We start from the raw sequence: 18,407 nt of genomic DNA, 5'->3' as shown, positions 1-18,407 counted from the left end.
GAAATTTATTATGTAATATTACAGGCCACAGGCTAACTATCCATCAACTCCATCTGACAAGAGGAAAATTGAAAAGGACAAGTGGAATTTACAACCACACTTGTTCCCGTGCCAAGTGAAGAATATAATATCTAGATGAGTACTAAATGGATCACTTTCGTCACGCCATCTGAATTGACATCCGTACAATGAACAGTTCCTGAATGATAAAGTAAAAACAACAAAGACGGTCGGAAGGGGTTTTACAGGTCAACTGAGCACATAAATAAGAGAGCATCCCGTATGATGTAATTCAACACGTAAATTTTCATAAAAACATGACATGATCACCATGAAAAACAAAACGATTAATATTCTAAAATATGATTTACTCATAATCTAATGTACAGTGAAATTTCGTTGATGCAGAGTGGAGTTTTTCTGACACTAGGCTTAGTGCCTTATGATTTTAAATTTTTAAGCCGAGCCCAGTATATCAAATTTAAATGAAAGTTCAAGACATCAAAAAAAAAGTATATGAATTTACAGCATGAATGTTCCTAGTGTTTGTGCGACGTTACGATTGAACATGTGCTAATTGGCACGTGAAGGGTGGGAGAATAAGATGATCAACAAATTTGTCTAAGAGTCGTGTGATACTTCTTAATTTAATATAACTACTTAGGTAAAATAGTGTGGAACTTGATAAACACTGCTTTCAATGAAAACTTGCAGGTTAGTGCAGGTTATCGGTCGAGATTTTTACAACATATCCCCTTCACCTTTGACACTGAGATATGTAATTAGTTAGTCTGGAAGACAGATTACATAATTCCATGTTATCTGCATAATCCTATATCAAATAATAGTCTGGGATGATGTGTACAAGGATAAATGGAAGTACTTACAGCTGGGAAAATGTTGCAGTAGTTTAAATTTCACCCTCCCTAATGAAGGCAAATTTATCATGCCAGCGAATATAAGTAAAACATACATACAATGTAACATGCCTTCATTAGGGAGGGTGAAAAAGGTAAAACATGTTTCATATTAATATTCGCCGTCATGATAAAAATGCCTTCATTAGGGAGGGCGAAGAAGGTAAAACATGTTTCATATTAATATTCGCTGTTATGATAAAAATGCCTTCACTAGGGGAGGGCGAAGAAGGTAAAACATGTTTCATATTAATATTCGCTGTCATGATAAAAATGCCTTCACTAGGGGAGGGCGAAGAAGGTAAAACATGTCTCATATTAATATTCGCTGTCATGATAAAAATGCCTTCATTAGGAAGGGCGAAGAAGGATAAAAATGTTTCATATTGATATTAGCTGTCATGATAAAAAAGCCTTCATTAGGGAGGGCGAAAAAGGTAAAACATGTTTCATATTAATATTCGCTGTCATGATAAAAATGCCTTCATTAGGAAGGGCGAAGAAGGATAAAAATGTTTCATATTGATATTAGCTGTCATGATAAAAATGCCTTCATTAGGGAGGGCGAAAAAGGTAAAACATGTTTCATATTAATATTCGACGTCATGATAAAAATGCCTTCATTAGGAAGGGCGAAGAAGGTTAAAAATGTTTCAGATTGATATTCGCTGTCATGATAAACTGCCGTCATTAGGGAGGGTGAAAAAGGTAAAACATGTTTCATATTAATATTCGACGTCATGATAAAAATGCCTTCATTAGGGAGGGCGAAAAAGGAAAAACATGTTTCATATTAATATTCGCTGTCATGATAAAAATGCCTTCACTAGGGGAGGGCGAAGAAGGTAAAATATGTTTCATATTGATATTCGCTGTCATGATAAAAATGCTGTCATTAGGGAGGGCGAAGAAGGTAAAACATGTTTCATATTAATATTCGCTGTCATGATAAAAATGCCTTCATTAGGAAGGGCGAAGAAGGTTAAAAATGTTTCATATTGATATTCGCTGTCATGATAAACTGCCGTCATTAGGGAGGGTGAAAAAGGTAAAACATGTTTCAGATTCATATTCTCTGTCATGATAAAAAAATGCCTTCAATTGGGAGGTTGAAAAAGGTAAAACATGTTTCATATTAATATTCACGTCACGACAAGTTCTATAAAACGAGCAGATCCATGCTCCATTGTTTAACTCTATAACAAAGACGGCTTTCTGGCATTCCCAGGGAAATACACCAGGGAGAAAATCTTATCCAATTCTGTCTGGTCTTTATAAAAAAAAGTTTCGTTGGAACACGTTTGATTTGGATCAATAGACGCATTTTGAAATGAACAAACTGCATAGATTCTTTCTCGGTATGAAGATGCATGGCGCCACTTGCGCATATGGTTTCCACACGAGCAAGTTACATGATGTCCAAAACAAGATTGATTTGATCCATCCGAACTGTTCCCACAAGAGCACGCCACATGATGTCCTAAACAGCTAGAGCAAGAACTGTGTGATCCACACGAACTGTTCCCACAAGAGCACGCCACGTGATGTCCTAAACGGCTTGAGCAAGAACTGTGTGATCCACCTGAACTGTTTCCGCAAGAGCACTCCACATGATGTTCTAAACGGCTTGAGCAAGAACTTTCTGATCCACCTGAACTGTTACCACAAGAGCATTCCACATGATGTTCTAAACGGTTTGAGCAAGAATTGCGTGATCCACCTGAACTGTTCCCGCAAGAGCACGCCAAATGATGTTCTAAACGGCTTGAGCAAGAACTGTGTGATCCAAACGAACTGTTCCCGCAAGAGCACGCCACATGATGTCCTAAACGGCTTGAGCAAGAACTGTGTGATCCACACGAGCTATTTCCACATGAACAAACGACATATTGTCCTGTACTGCCTGAACAAAAATTATGCGATCCACACGAGCTATTTCCGCATGAACATGGAGCACAATGTCCTGTACAGCACGAGCAAAACATATGCGATCCACACGAGCTATTACCACATGAACAGTGATCGGAATATCCTGAACAAGCTTGATTCGATCCCTTCGAACTGTTGCCACATGAACACGTCACATGATGTCCTGAACCGCTTGAGCAAGAATTATGTGATTCGTTCGAGTTTTGTGGTTTGTTATTGTGTTTACATCTTTGCCCCTTTTTGGGTTTGTGCGAGCGTTTTCGATAGCTCCAATTTTCGCAGGCTTTAGCTAATTTGGAAAGTCTGTTGCAATCTGCGTAATCATACGCATAGTCATCGTCCTTAACAGAGGTAAGTGATTGATGTATAGTATCAGTTTCCTTTGACGACTCATTTTGCTGATCATGTCGTGTTTCCAAAGGATTATCTATCTGTTCGTAAATTGGTGAATTTTGATGCAAGTCTTCATTTTCCCCCTGGCCAAGTGATATTTCTGGTATGCACAGTTCAGCTACCTCGGGATACCCGGACATCCTATTGTAAAATGCATAATCATACACATAGTCATCTTTGGTGTTTGACTGGTTACCGTGAATTTCACATGAAGACGTGCTTCCAACATTTTTCTTTGTTGATGATGCAGCTTGTCTGTCTTGAATGATCTCCATCTGCTTTGTAAAGAAATAGTTTGAATATTTAGAGGTGTCATCTGTCTGGCCTCGACTACATGGGCTAATTTCTTCTGTTTTCTTTTTCAATACATGTAGTGGTAACTGTACTTCTTTTTGAGACGTTCTATATAAATGATCACCTGGTGACAACATACACACACTGTTAAGTTTAGGAGGAAGCGGAGGTCCAGTCTCGTTAACTGTTTTAGTTGGTATCTTTGACCTCCTCATACGGGGTTTTGGGGTTGGCTTTAGCTCCATCGTGGTGGCGGGGATAGTATTGTGATGGATAGTTTCATCGTATCCCGATGTCTTGTTTTCATCAGAGGACCGCACCACTTGTTGTTCATCGTCAGGAATTTTCACATGGCCTTGTATAGCTGTATTTTGTGCATAATGGATACCGTGAGTATCCGGTAAACCATGGGAAAGAGTAACACGTTGAAGTTTTACTGGCAGTTTTGGTGGCAGAGTTTCTTCAGCGACTGTCGATAGGACGGGATTTGAAGACCACATCCCTTCATTTGTAATGGCTCTCGAATGACGTGTCCTTTGTTTTAGAGGACGTTTTGGCAGAGTTTCTGTTTCAATTAATGCAAGATTGGTATTACCGCATCCACAGTTTGATTGTCTCAGTTTTTTAGGAAGCTTTGGCCGAATTTCCTCATAAGCAAGCAATAATGAGTTACCATAACTCTCCGACTTGAATTCAAGATTTCCAGAGGCAGTCAGCATTCCTTGTTGTTTGGAAGTTGCCATTGAATTAAGGGTACGTCGTTTGAGAGGAATTTCCAGCAATGATGCCTCAACTAAAGTAGAATAGATTTCACTGTGCTTGCAGTTTGGTTCTTTTGTCTGGACCATATTTGATAGATACATGTATAGAGGATTATCAAAAGCAGACTGGTTGAATTGCGTCGCGATTTGAGAAGATGACACTTCAACATTAATTGAGGTATACGGTTTTTCACTTGTCGCAGCTGAACTTTCAATACCAGGTTCAAGACTGGGTATTTGAACTTCACATTGATGTCCCAACGACATTTCTTTCCGTTCCCTTGTTTCATTATTTCTTTGGATGCTGACTTCTTGTTCCGAATAAGTCTTTGTCAGATATTCTCCTATTTTGCTACTTGTGTTATTTGACATAGATTTTGCCTTTTTCCTAGGTAAAGGTACCGGTTGGACTTTCTGCCATGCATTTTTTAAAGTGTAAGAAATATTAGATGATGGACCTTGTAAAGACGATGACTCATTATCAGCATCAAAGGCATCAGTGGTGTCTGGTAGGGTATTACATGCTTCTTTACCTAAACTGTTTGTCAATAGTTCTTGAGCATCCTTGGGAACTACCTGTTTCTTTGCTGGTATTGGTACTGTTATATGTTTTTCACGAACAGAGTATTCTGTGTTGGACTTGGTACCCAAATTGTGCTCCGTTTTTGGAATAGAATATTCTTGCAAGCTACTAGTCACTTTATCTGCAATAAATGTATGCGTGCTTTTGGAATCTGGTTCTGAAGTAAATTCAGGTATAATACTTTCTTGGGCTGTTGTAGTCACGATGCCAGGGTTTCCTGAAATGTTTTCACAGGTCATGATTACCTTATTATTATCAATAGTTTGTGTCACGTGGTCGGATAAACTTGAAGTTTTGACCAAGTTTTCACATGGATTGGTTTTCTTCTGGTCAAATGTACTTTTAATGCCTTTGCTGGACTTGCATTCCTGTTTTGGCCGTTTCAAATGGCTGTAGCACAATGATGATATTTTATCATATGTAGTCATAGTTCCATTTGTGACGTAATGTTTGATCATATCTTCTGTAAAAGTTTCAAGGTCTGGATTTGGATTCGTTGTATCAGTAATCTCTCCAGATTTGATCATTTCATCAGAATTTCCGGATTTCGATGAAAATGTTTGAAGGTTTTCTGCAGCTTCAATTATCCCGCCATCTGCTGCAGATTCAGATATAAACTGGACCTCCTGCACACTAACGTCTGCCGTAATTTTAGAAGCATGTACAGAGTCACCGGAAGTGTCCGGCGCATTTCCACATACTTCTACTGTCTTTTTATTTTCTGTTTTTACGACCCTTTGGAGCATCGGTAGATGTTTGGTCCAATTTACGTACGGCGTGATTCTCTTTTTCGATACTGTTGATTCTCCATTTTCTACAGTTTTGATCGGTGGTGTCAATGTATATGCAGAAATTTCTTTGTAAGGCACGCTCGAAGCTGTGATGCGCTGGGATGTGTCAGAGAAATCGGGTGTTGAGACGGACATCTTTTCTTTTATCGATACACTTGGCAAAGTATTATGTGGCCATCTGTTTACAGAAATGTTTTCTTGATTCAATTCTGAGCCCTGGACAACTTCACGTTTTGTTGTAAATACGCGGCTTGTCCTACAGGGAGCAGTATTTGAACAGTCTACATCAATATCCACTTCTGACAATTTCAATTTTTCGATCGACGCATTAGGTCTACATTCTGTTCGGTTTTTGTGTTCGGATATTTGTGTATGTAGCCTTCAATATGTTTCACCTTTATTAGTTACCTCCCCTTGTTCTACAGAACATGTTACCTGATATTCTGTTTGATATGATCAATCTTCCTCTTGCATGTAAGCTTCATTAGAGCCAGAGTTTACAGACGATATATGACATATGTTTGTCACGGAGTCATTTCTAATTATCTTAACAGCATCATCGGTTTTTAGTGGAAGTTTCCCTTTAGTTTCGGTTGATCTCAAAAGTGGTTTTGGCCTCGGAGCTGGTACAGGCCTCTGTTTTAGTTTTTTAGAGGTCGTCTCCTCTAATCAAACTAGATTTGGGGCGGGGAACAACATACTCCGGTTGTAATTCAACCATTTCATCTGGATTGGGAAAATGAAAATGACAGCACACTTTGAGTTGATGTCTTCAGTGATATCTCTAATTATCTATGATAAATGTCAATAAACAAAGCTGAATATTTCAGATTACTCCTGTCTTTATCTGGTAGGCTCAGTCTACGGTTGGAAACAGTGTGAGCTGTTTCTTTTAAATGTCTCCGTTCTGGGAAAGATATATTAATAATTTCAGATTACTCCTGTCTTTATCTGGTAGGCTCAGTCTACGGTTGGAAACAGTGTGAGGTGTTTCTTTTAAATGTCTCCGTTCTGGGGAAGATATGTTGCCAATTTATGTGATCGAACCTCGCAGATGGACTGAGATCCTTATGTAGCTCCCACGGTTATAAATCAACAACCTTTCGACCTGGATACGGAAACTCTTTGGTAGGTGTACGGTTAGAAAGAAATGCTTCGGAGTTGATAACTCCAATGACGTTATCGTGTGAAGTACGCTATAGCTTGTAGGAAGAGGTTAAGTGATTTTTTTTCCTGTCTTGCTCTTTGCTCCCCTTACTCATTCGGTCAGCTCCTGGTACTGTTAGTCTATATCTTTCTGAAAAAAATCAAAAATATGGATATTTAACACATGGCTGTATATGGCAGTATCATATGGAAGTCTAATAAGTGTATGTTTTGTTAACATTTCCTGTTTGCTGGTGAAATATATTAAAACAAAGTGCATACAGAATTTGTCACATATCTCGACAGATAAGAACCACCAACCAGCTTTCCCATTAATACATTTTCTTTTCTTAGCTCTCCTTCTTATCAGTCCAGAAAAGGTCAGAAGGTGCCAATGCAAGTTTAACAGCTTTCAATTGAGATTAATTAAATAACATTCAACCCTCATAGTGGTTTTTAAATTTTTCCCCGTAATGACCATCTCTGCCGGTCATTGTTTCTCGTTTCTCCTTTGTCAATCAATGAGTGCGAGTTATTTGCTTGACAAAGGCAACAGACGTTTTCGGAATTTGGACTCTTTGCTTCACAACGGAAACAGACGTTTTCGAAAGCTCGCAAAATACGTTTGCATATTTTTGTTCAAAACAAATTTGGCATTTATTTCAAAAACTTGGACTGTCTGCTCTATGTATATACTTCTGAAGGACAGCGGGAAAACCCTTTTAAAATATGTTGCGTTGTTCATGTCACACAACTAATGAATTAAACATTTCACTTACATTGTATAAAATTGAAATTAATTTTGCTGAATGGAATCGATAAGATTATACATTTAATATGTAATTTATTGCCAAAACTTTACACACCATGTTATTTTGTGACGACATAAATCGATGAACGAAAACAACGGCTAACCCTATGAACATGTGGCCAGAAGCGTGTTCTCTAAGTATCTGTGAACGTGAAGAAAGGAGTATCCTTTGCAAAACAACTGTGCATTCTCAGCGATGGGAAACAACCTAGCTGGACCAACACCGACAAGAATTAAGATCTAGGTAGATCAACACTCCTATGAATCAATACAACACCCTGTATATCTTTGCCAAAAACAAAACAAACGCCTCCTTGACCGAGCCTGTAACCGAGCCCGTGACCGAGTCTGTGACCGAGCCCGGAACGAGCCCGTGACCGAGCCCGTGACCGAGCCTGTGACCGAGCCTGTGACCGACCCCGTGACCGAGCCCGTGACCGAGCCTGTGACCGAGCCCGTGACCGACCCTGTGACCGACCCCGTGACCGAGTCTGTGACCGAGCCCGGAACGAGCCCGTGACCGAGCCTGTGACCGATCCTGTGACCTAGCCTATCATCAAGACAATGAAGTGAGGAATTTGTTATTATTTCACGATACAACAGAATCTACAGCTACATTGATATGTGTCACAGGACAATTTGGATGACCTCGACAAAGGTCAACACAAATAAAGAGACTGACATCTGGGGGCGGATGTTACGGCTAAAGGAAGAAGTCCGTAAACCCTTCAAGTTTAAGGTCGGAAACAATGTGCGACTGAAAGATCTCAGAAAGCTGTTCAAGCAAGATTACACTTACTTCCTTGTATAAGCCACAGTGCTAGCTTTACCTTAATTGACATTACAAAATTAAACATTTCACTTACATTGTATAAAATTGAAATTAGTTTTGCCGAATGGAATCGATAAGATTATACATTTAATATATAATTTATTGCCAAAACTTTACACACCATGTTATTTTATGATGACAGGAATCGATGAACGAAAACAACGGCTAACCCTATGTACATGCGGCCATAGGCGTGTTCTCTAAGTATCTGTGAACGAGAACTTTGACAGACAAGAAAGAAGTATCCTTAGCAAAACATCTCTGTGCATTCTCAGCGATGGGAAACAACCTAGCTGGACCCACACCGACAAGAATTAAGATCTAGGTAGATCAGCACTCCTATGAATTAATGCAACACCCTGTACATCTTTGCCAAAAACAAAACCAACGCCTCCTTGACCGAGCCTGTAACCGAGCCCGTGACCGAGTCTGTGACCGAGCCCGGAACGAGCCCGTGACCGAGCCTGTGACCGAGCCTGTGACCGAGCCCGGAACGAGCCCGTGACCGAGCCCGTGACCGAGCCTGTGATCGAGCCCGTGACCGAGCCCGTGACCTAACCCGTGACCGAGCCCGTGACCGAGCCCGCGACCGAGCCTGTGACCGAGCCCGTGACCGAGCCTGTGACCGAGCCTATCATCAAGACAATGAAGTGAGGAATTTATTATTATTTCACGATACAACAGAATCTACAGCTACATTGATATATGTCACAGGACAATTTGGATGACCTCGACAAAGGTCAACACAAATAAAGAGACTGACATCTGGGGGCGGATGTTACGGCTAAAGGAAGAAGTCCGTAAACCCTTCAAGTTCAAGTTCGGAAACAATGTGCGACTGTAAGATCTCAGAAAGCTGTTCAAGCAAGATTACACTTACTTCCTTGTATTAGCCATAGTGCTAGCTTTACGTTAATCGACATTAGAGAATAGAAGAACGAGCTTTCTAAATATTTGAGCATTTCAAACATATGTCCATGAGTTATAAAATAATACGAAAGTTACTTTCTTCAGATATTTTCCTCTGATGTCATACACACAATGATTTACAAAAAAATGTAAGGATTGATTGATTTTATGATAAAAAAACGTGATTAATGGGTTTTTTTCAAGTTCTTTATGATTTTGCAAATGGCCTCTAAAGAAAAATAATATTTTCGTTAACAAAGATACATAGCGTCTATTCTCTCAACCAAGTGTTGTTAAAAGCATATACATAATCATTTTCTGTGTTGACTTTAATTCTTTTATCCCGATATAACTGCTGTAGACTCTACCATGCATTGATCTGAATAAGTTCATTATGGTCTGTCTACAGAGGTGAAAGGGTTAAGAATAGGTGTATTTCATTGTCATAAAAGTAAAAAGGAAATTCAACACCAATTACTTAGAAATCCATCAGCTAATTCTACCAACTACAGTAAAATCTCGTTTTAATGCCAGAATTATCAGAATGTAAATCGGTTCAGCAGGTCAACAAAGTGATCTGTAAGAAGTGGAAAGTGTACTCGCAAACAAAAGTGTAGGATAGGTATAGGTATAGGTGAGACCAGGTTTGTTATACATAAAAAATAAATAAAAAAATAAATCCTATGAGATTGAATAGGAAACGGATATTAATGTATTTAAATACAATGAAACTGGTTTTCACGAATAATGTTCGAATAGTATCGCAGATGTCTTTATCAAGAAGCAAAATGGCAAAACAGCTCAGTTACGTATTTGGGTTTGGTTTGGGTTGTTTGTGTTTTACGTCCTATAAACAGCTTTGGTCATTCAAGGACGTGTCAGGTTTTGGTGGTTGAGGAAAGCCGGAGTACCCTCGAACTCGCGACCTAGTGGCAGAGGGGGTGTTCTCAGTTCCCCCACTTTTTAGAGACCAAGAAAAGTTTTAAATAGGAAGACAATACCAAACCAATTATTGTCTGTTTCATACTGATCCCACAGGTGACTTACCTGTGTGACTTGTAGTTTTTCTGTGTATTTGCCATATTAGATAGGTTTTAGATATATATATATAATAAAAAGGGATTAAATGTCCATGTGAAGGAAGTAAATATAGAAAAAATAAGATTAACGACCGACTAAAATACTAGCTGCTTTCACCCTTCACAGGGCTCTTCAGGTTTTTACTATATATAATATATATATATATAGTAAGTTTTAAATTTTTGGGGTATGAAATTAATAAAATAAAATAATAATTAAACACTGCATTGTCTGTTTATTAAATGTTAGGTTGTTAATAAAATAAATACTAAAATAGTCAAATTCATCAATACTTATACATTACATAACATTTCATTAACATTACACTTTTTAAGCCACCAAATACGAAACAAGTTAAAATACATACTTAAATTTTCAATACAAAATAGTCAAATCTAAATTAACTTTAACATTACATTTCAAAAAGTTATACAATATAGCACTATTTATTGAGAATAGTCAATTTCAGCAAGCTTGTACATTATATCATATCTCTAAACTTCAAATTCCAATACAAAACTAGAACTGTCGCCTTTAGCTAACTTATACCCACTCCCCCCTCCCCCTCCCNGATACTCTCATGTAAATGTGTATAAACAATTTCTTCTATTTCCAAGATAATCAGCAATTACCGTCGACAGTAGTCAAGGGCCATAACTCTGGTAAAGAAGGAACATGAAATTCCATGCTTAAACCTAGTAGGAGTAAGAGGTACACTATGTTATCTACATATGGGCGGATTGATCGAGTGGTTAACAATTCAGCCTTCGACGCAGGCGGCCGGGGTTCGATCCCCGAAGTCATCGTATACATGGATATTCAGAGAAAGTGATTTTCTCCTGCACACACAACGCCAACAAACGGTCCGACTACAAACAGAACACATTACATCTCCAGCACACACGCAGGCTTACACACATAGGGAGATATTAGCCAGGTGGCATATGACTAGTAGCTAGCGCCTGTTAAGGCAGCTCTTGCGAATTCCTTAAAAAATATATTGATTAATGTATATGCTAATTGTATCAATTTTATATCTATGTACTGTAAAGCGCTTTAGAGCGATTATGTTAGCTAGATAGTGCGCTATATCAAATGCTGTATATATATACAGACAGACGGACGGATGGACTGACGAACAGACAGCCTGATACCAGTATACCCCCCCCCCCCTCCTAACAGATGGGTGAGCATCCTGAAGGTGATCTAAAGCGTTGAACAACACAATGATTTTTAGTTAAGATACTTACATCCAGGAAATTAGATGAATTTCCTTTTTTTTTTTTAAAGTTTAATCATCAACTGTTAAGCACCAAACTTTTAGTCACACAAAATACTTACGCATCTTATTAAATGTTACAATAATAAAGAAAAGTTTCATTTTATGACTATTTATATTTTAAATATTTGAATAATATTTTTTAAGTTTAAAATTATTACAAAATAAAATAACACTTTTCATCTTATAATATGTCAAATCAGCAGCAGAAGGTCTACAAAATGGGTGTATTCAATATGGAGCATATTAATTGATATATATAATTGATATTGAAATATTTTTAATATAAAAAGTTGTTCAAACTCTGAAAAAATATTATATTTCATTCACAGGTAAATACAATTTATACTACTCAGAAACTGACTATAATCCTTCTAACAACATTCGTTTCCCTATGGGTTTTTTTAAATGTGGGGGAACGGAGAACATTGTGTCTGGCTGATATACCATTGGGACATTGTGTCACAGGTCGTTGCAAAAACAAAAAAATCTAGAAAAACAAACATTAAAAAAACTGACTGTACATGAAACAATATTACTTTCAATACGTAGTGAGGGAGCACCTGCATACACTTTAATTTTACGATGTAGAAAGTTTAATTTGTTAACGTCCTATTAACAGCTAATGTCGTTTTATGACTTCCATTCATGTGTGAAGTGTGTGCTCGCTCGCTTGCGTGTGTGTATGTGCAGGAGACAGGGTATGTTGTGTGTTTGCATCCTTGTGATAGCGCAGATTTGATAGGGCTTTCTCACTGAAATGCAATACCGAAGGCACCCAGCACAGCATCCGCCTGGTAAAATTATACTGACAAAGGGTGAAACAGTTGTTGCCATTCTCCTAAATGCTGAACGTTAAGCAGGGAATAACAACTACCTTTTTAAAGGACTCTAGTATGTCCCAGCTTTTGAACAGAACCTATTGCCTGCTTCACCTGGGCAAACGTTCAACATTAACGCCAAAAGTGAGGTATTATCAAGCAAGGCGTTAAGAAACAAAAGGTAGTTAGAAGTAGAAAGAAAGAAAAACATCGCTGAAATTGCAATGGGTGCAGCAAATTTATGTTTTTGCTTTTGTGTCCCCAAATAGAGGACACAAAAGCAAATCCCGAGAATACAACAAAACGAGAAAGATTCCTAGAAAACCGTTCGATTTTTTTAATTTTTTTTTTACAACAATATATAATTTATTTTTCAAGTTTTATATCAGGTGAACCTAATCAGAATCAAACAACCAGTATACAACAAACTTTCGTCTACCAACAGAGACGGCAGCTTGTTATGTAAAACAATTACTAGAAATACGTGGCCTTTTTATTTCGTTGTTTACGGTATCAAGTCCTCGAGTATAGATAAGTATTTGTTAAATCCGGAAAGTACAATTCAAATTTTAAAAGGTCAAGAAGTAAGAGACATGGTGTACCAGTCACACGTTAGCGTGTATTTATACATACTTATATGAATCCCCAACCGCTGTAATAAATCAATTATGTAAAGAAAACATACATTTCGGGACTTTAATGAAAAAGAGTAATAGAGATGAAATAAATGCAACAAATGATTATAAATAACAATGCTCTGAGTTATTTCTTTTATACTAGGATTCGAACGCTTAAATTGGTATACTGTCGTTCTTAACCACTGAGCTGGCTTGTCTGGTCAGCGGAAATACTCTGTCCAAATTTCCTTAAAGTTATAGCCAAACAATTCAGAGTAAGTGACATTATATATATATTCGAAAATCCACACAGGTATTCACTAGTGATTTGCCTGTAATGGGACAGGAATGCTTATATAATGTTTACCCCACATTGTCGGTATTGTTCAAACAATATGATTTAAAAAATGCATTATGTATATAAAAAAACAACAACATGCAAGACATCAGTAAACATGTACATAACCATGTCACTACAGCAGTAACATTCACCAGATCATAACTCCATAGAATTGATTATATAGGCTAAATAACATATATTTGTTCCTCTTACGTCACGTACTGCACGAGTGCATTGCTGCCATGGGTATACTCGACGAACACTCACGCAATAAACGGATGCAATCTGAGACGTAAGATGAAAATATATGTGTAGTAGGTCTATTGCTTTGATGAATTGTTTCATTTTCTGAAAAACATTATTCATCACTACCCTATACTTAATTGTCAACTGTATTCCTGAAAACAACAATGGCGGATATATAGAGGAAGATAAAAACAATTCAAAGAAAAGCAGAAGAAAAATATCTTGTTACTATACAATGGCACTAAAATGTTGGGAATGTTTTCTTGGGTAATACCAATCAGTTCCACCATGAAATAATCCAGGGGTGTAGTCGAGAATGTAAGAGAGAGAAACACTGGACATTTGTGGATATGGACAACATAGCGTAACGTTTAGTGTGTACACACAAGTATAAAAGCAAAGGTGAGGCTAAAAGCCATATCAAAAGGAACCGATCACAGGAGGAACCAACTCCAAGAAGAAGGAAATGGCGAACCTTTACACAACACCAAGTGTTGCAAAGGGTGCAGCAAATCAATTGTGATTTGTTCTGCTCCCTCCACCACCCTATTTCTCTCGGCAAGAAATGAGAGTCGCCTCTAACGAGAGCATAGTTGGATAAAGCAGTGTTTTCTTTATCCGAACCTGTAAGTGTTAACGAGACAAAGGATATATCCAAAACATTATGTGAATTTCCAACATCTGAATCAAAATTTTATAATTCAATTTTTTTGATAATGATATAAATGGATATAAGAAATTAAAAATTAGACGAACCTATCATACAAGTAGTGTGATTTACTTGAGTGTTAATTGTTGTTATGGCAGAATGTTTTCATGGTGCTTTGTTGACAGAAAACTAAGTCTTTTCACAAAGGTATCTACTACGTCATCTTGTGATTGTTCCAATCTAACAATTAGCCCAAATGCTACCAACCTAATGTAAATTGAAGTTAATATATACCAATATTGTATCGTTTAATAAATACTGACTTACCTTCAACAGGATAACAGTGACTTGCGTCGCCCGGCTGTTTCTTTCTAAATGATTAACGCCCTCGCAAACAAGTCTTTATAGCATAAATTCATAGACTCGACAATTGAAATTCTAATTTACATATACACTTCACTTCATCACGATAAACTGTTACTCTTTCCGGAACTAACATTATCTATATACACAGACAGACATAACTTAACTCACATCCTCACACACACATCCACATCCGAAACCTAACCGACACGCCCCTTCCAGGTTAAGGTGGAACACAGACATGCTGTATCCCACTGCATGTTCGTATGGGGCGACAAATATGGGGTTCCCAGCAGAATTTTGGAGTTTGTCTACCATGTCTTCTGTTAAGTGGACACCGGAGAGTCTGCATTTACTATTTTAGCACAGGTTAGTGTGGAAAGTACATATGGTAAGCCGTTATAAGTATAGTGTGACCCGATACTTTTTTACGGCTATATTTGTATCTGAACTCAGATGTTCATAGTAATTTTACACATTTTCGGGGCTACATTTTGGCGATTGGGGCAATTTTACCGAAATTCGATCTAATCTCCGAAAACGCCATCATTGGGGGTGTTGTTTTTTTTTACCGAAACTTGAGCTTTACCCTTAAAAAAGTAAAAAAAAAAAAAATACATTCAACATCCAAGTTTTGGTCCAAATAGAGCTGAAACAAATTCTCAGGTCCCTGTGCTGATGAAGTGGCATTCTTTCGTGTCTAGATAATACTATTTTAGTGAGATATAAATATGAAATGAGTTAATCACAAGTGGACAATATATATCTTCACATTTAAAGAAATCCTAATCAAAGCACCATTCCATTGATCTAGTATTAATGTTTCTTTAAGCAATGCTCTTAATTATCATCTACATATCACTTTATTCCACCTACCGGTATCATGATACACTCATTTTGATGGGTTGTCAGTATGAGAAGAAGTTGAGAACGACTTGAGAAGAACTTGAGAACGGATTTTCCAATTTCCCAACATTTGGGAACGAATGTTCTCAAAAAAGAACGTCTGCTCGCTCCAGGTGATGTCCTAAACCGGAAATAGTATCCACACAAAAGTGATCCGTGTAAGAAAATAGTCCGTCTTAAACAAAACAATATATAGTTTCGGAAAAATATTCAAAGGATAAGAGTACCATTTTAAGCGTAAATGTGCATATGGACAAGTCAATGACAATGATATTGTTTTAAAAAATATTTTTGTTCTACATAGTTTCAAGGTTTATGGTATTCCTCCGTGCAAATATTCTATTTGTTTACGTTTGTCACCAACCAAGTATTTGCGATAGATGGCCACGCAGCCTAGAAGTCATTTGAAAAGTATGGTGTTTAGTTGACCTTTTTAAATGAAGAAATATATAACGTGGTAGTATATATATATGATAAACTATAGTATCATCACATATAAACTATCTTATTCTCGGGTCACCTGCGGTGGCCTCTCGGTTTCACCCATGTACTCGCGATGAGAAAATTGTTCTCACGACAAGCTCTGAAAACCAAGCGTGATCATCTATAATTGACTCCTGTCTTTGCTTTCCTCAGCGTTTTAATAACGGATATATCGTCCGTTAACATTTTCAGCCAATCAGATCAGACCTATCAAATTGAATAACAACAGCTCAGCCAATCAGCTCAGCGGTTATATGGCCTGTGCAGACACTCGACAGCTGAGATAATAAGGTTACTTAGTTCACTCTATGATGCGGCAAAACTGAAAGGTTAAAATATAACATTCTACTCAGTCACATTAATCTTACAAAAGGCTATAAAAAGTTAACACTACACACATACGTTTGATGAAACCATGTCAGGAAATCATTGTTTTTGTGTTTCGTGGCGTCATTATTCAAAGCAGATCGCGTATTGGTTATATATTAACATCTTCTGTGTACATATAAAAAAAAAAAACCTGCTCTACATATATAACATATAATTAAGAATTTAAAAGTGGATATTTTAAGTCCACACTACTTTATGTAACAAAATACAAAAGAATCAACGACTTGCTATAATGAAACAAAACAAACCAGAACATATTGTATATTGTCTCCTTTGGGGTGACATTTAATAGAATTTATATCAATTAGAACCACCCTAATAAAAATATACAGTGGGTTTATACAATTAATAAATAGTTTTTATTAATACTGTTAAGACACCGTGTGAAATAACACGAATATCCGGGTTAAGTTTGGTATCACAAATTCTGGACGGAACAAAGCAGGATATATACTTTAGCCATACAGATTTTTAAGTAAACTCAAAAGACACGCCAGCCTACAATTATTCAAGGAGCAATGTCGGTCCTGCATTTCATCAATTTATATAACTCATATATATAAGAGATCTCTTTTATATATGATATATTTAATATAATATATAAGACATATCATATACTATACGAGATATCTTGTATACGATATAAGATATCTTATATGATATATAAATATCTTATATGATATATAAATATCTCATAATACACAAGATATATTATTTAATATATTAGATATGTAATATAGTAAATGAGATGTCTCATACAGAAATTCAATGAGAAATTTTAATTAAGTATATAAGATATAATATATAATTTTATATCTAATATATCTTATGTAATAAGATATCTTATATAATTGAAATCTCGTTACTATATGATATATATGGAATCATTCGGAGTACGTCATTCAAGATTTAACACTATGGTGGATTATGGTATAATGACATAATGACGACAGGACCACGTGTTGATAGCAAGCCTACTGCATTTTCTACTACTAGATCCTCGAAAGATTCCGGGTGGGGGACCCGGTTTTTGACATTTTGTTTAAATCTCATTCTTGTATAAGATTTCTTATATAATCTTATACAGAAAATTGAATGAGACATCTTATACAGTATATGAGATATCTAATATAACATCTCATTTAATTTCTATATAAGATTTTTTATATAGTATAAAACAGATCTTATATATCAAATAAGATATCTCATATACTATACATGTACAAGATATCTTACATAGTTTTATGAAATTCGGCTCCTTGAATAACTTTTAAGTTGGCTTGCCATAATTACATCTATCAATAGTATCATCTTCATGTGCATAAATTGCCTCGCCTTGGTAGATAACTACGGTATAGAATTTGCTCCAAGTAAAAATAATCATTTTTTATCGTTTTATATGTATACTAGTGTAATCATCCTGCTCTGATTATAAATGTATAAAAATGTTTTGATAGTCGCTGGTCATGATAAGGCAATGTAAATAATATATTTATACTTAATGTTTAGTAAAAAATCTTTGTATCAATAAAAGGTCTCTACGTCTTTCATAAGTTTTAAGTCCACACTACTGTATGTAAAAGAATACGAAAGAAACAACGACTTGCTATAATGCAACAAAATAAACCAGAACATATTGTATATTGTCTCCTTTGGGGTGACATTTAATAGATTTTATATCAATTTGAACCACCCTAATAAAAATATACAGTGGGTTTATAAATTAATAAATAGTTTATATCAATACGGTTAAAACACCATGTGAAATAATACGAATATCCGGGTTAGGTTTGGTATCACAAATTCTGGACGGAACAAAGCAGGATATATACTTTAGCCATACAGATTTTAAGTAAACACATACGAC

General features: G+C 36.6%; 1 protein-coding gene across 1 annotated transcript; it reads right to left on the bottom strand.

Moving 5' to 3' along the window:
- Positions 1 to 1,554: 1,554 nt before the first annotated feature.
- On the bottom strand, positions 1,555 to 14,880 carry LOC110457462. The gene is made up of 2 exons (XM_021508758.1): positions 14,726 to 14,880; positions 1,555 to 6,965 (listed from the first exon to the last, which is right to left on the bottom strand). The coding sequence occupies exon 2, from the start codon at positions 5,801 to 5,803 to the stop codon at positions 2,114 to 2,116; it is 3,690 nt and encodes a 1,229-aa protein (XP_021364433.1). The 5' UTR covers positions 5,804 to 6,965; positions 14,726 to 14,880; the 3' UTR covers positions 1,555 to 2,113.
- Positions 14,881 to 18,407: the final 3,527 nt, after the last annotated feature.

The sequence above is a fragment of the Mizuhopecten yessoensis genome, unplaced genomic scaffold, assembly GCF_002113885.1.
Source record: "Mizuhopecten yessoensis strain PY_sf001 unplaced genomic scaffold, ASM211388v2 scaffold9157, whole genome shotgun sequence".
NCBI lineage: Eukaryota > Metazoa > Mollusca > Bivalvia > Pectinida > Pectinidae > Mizuhopecten > Mizuhopecten yessoensis.
This window is presented reverse-complemented; position numbering and strand designations above follow the sequence as displayed.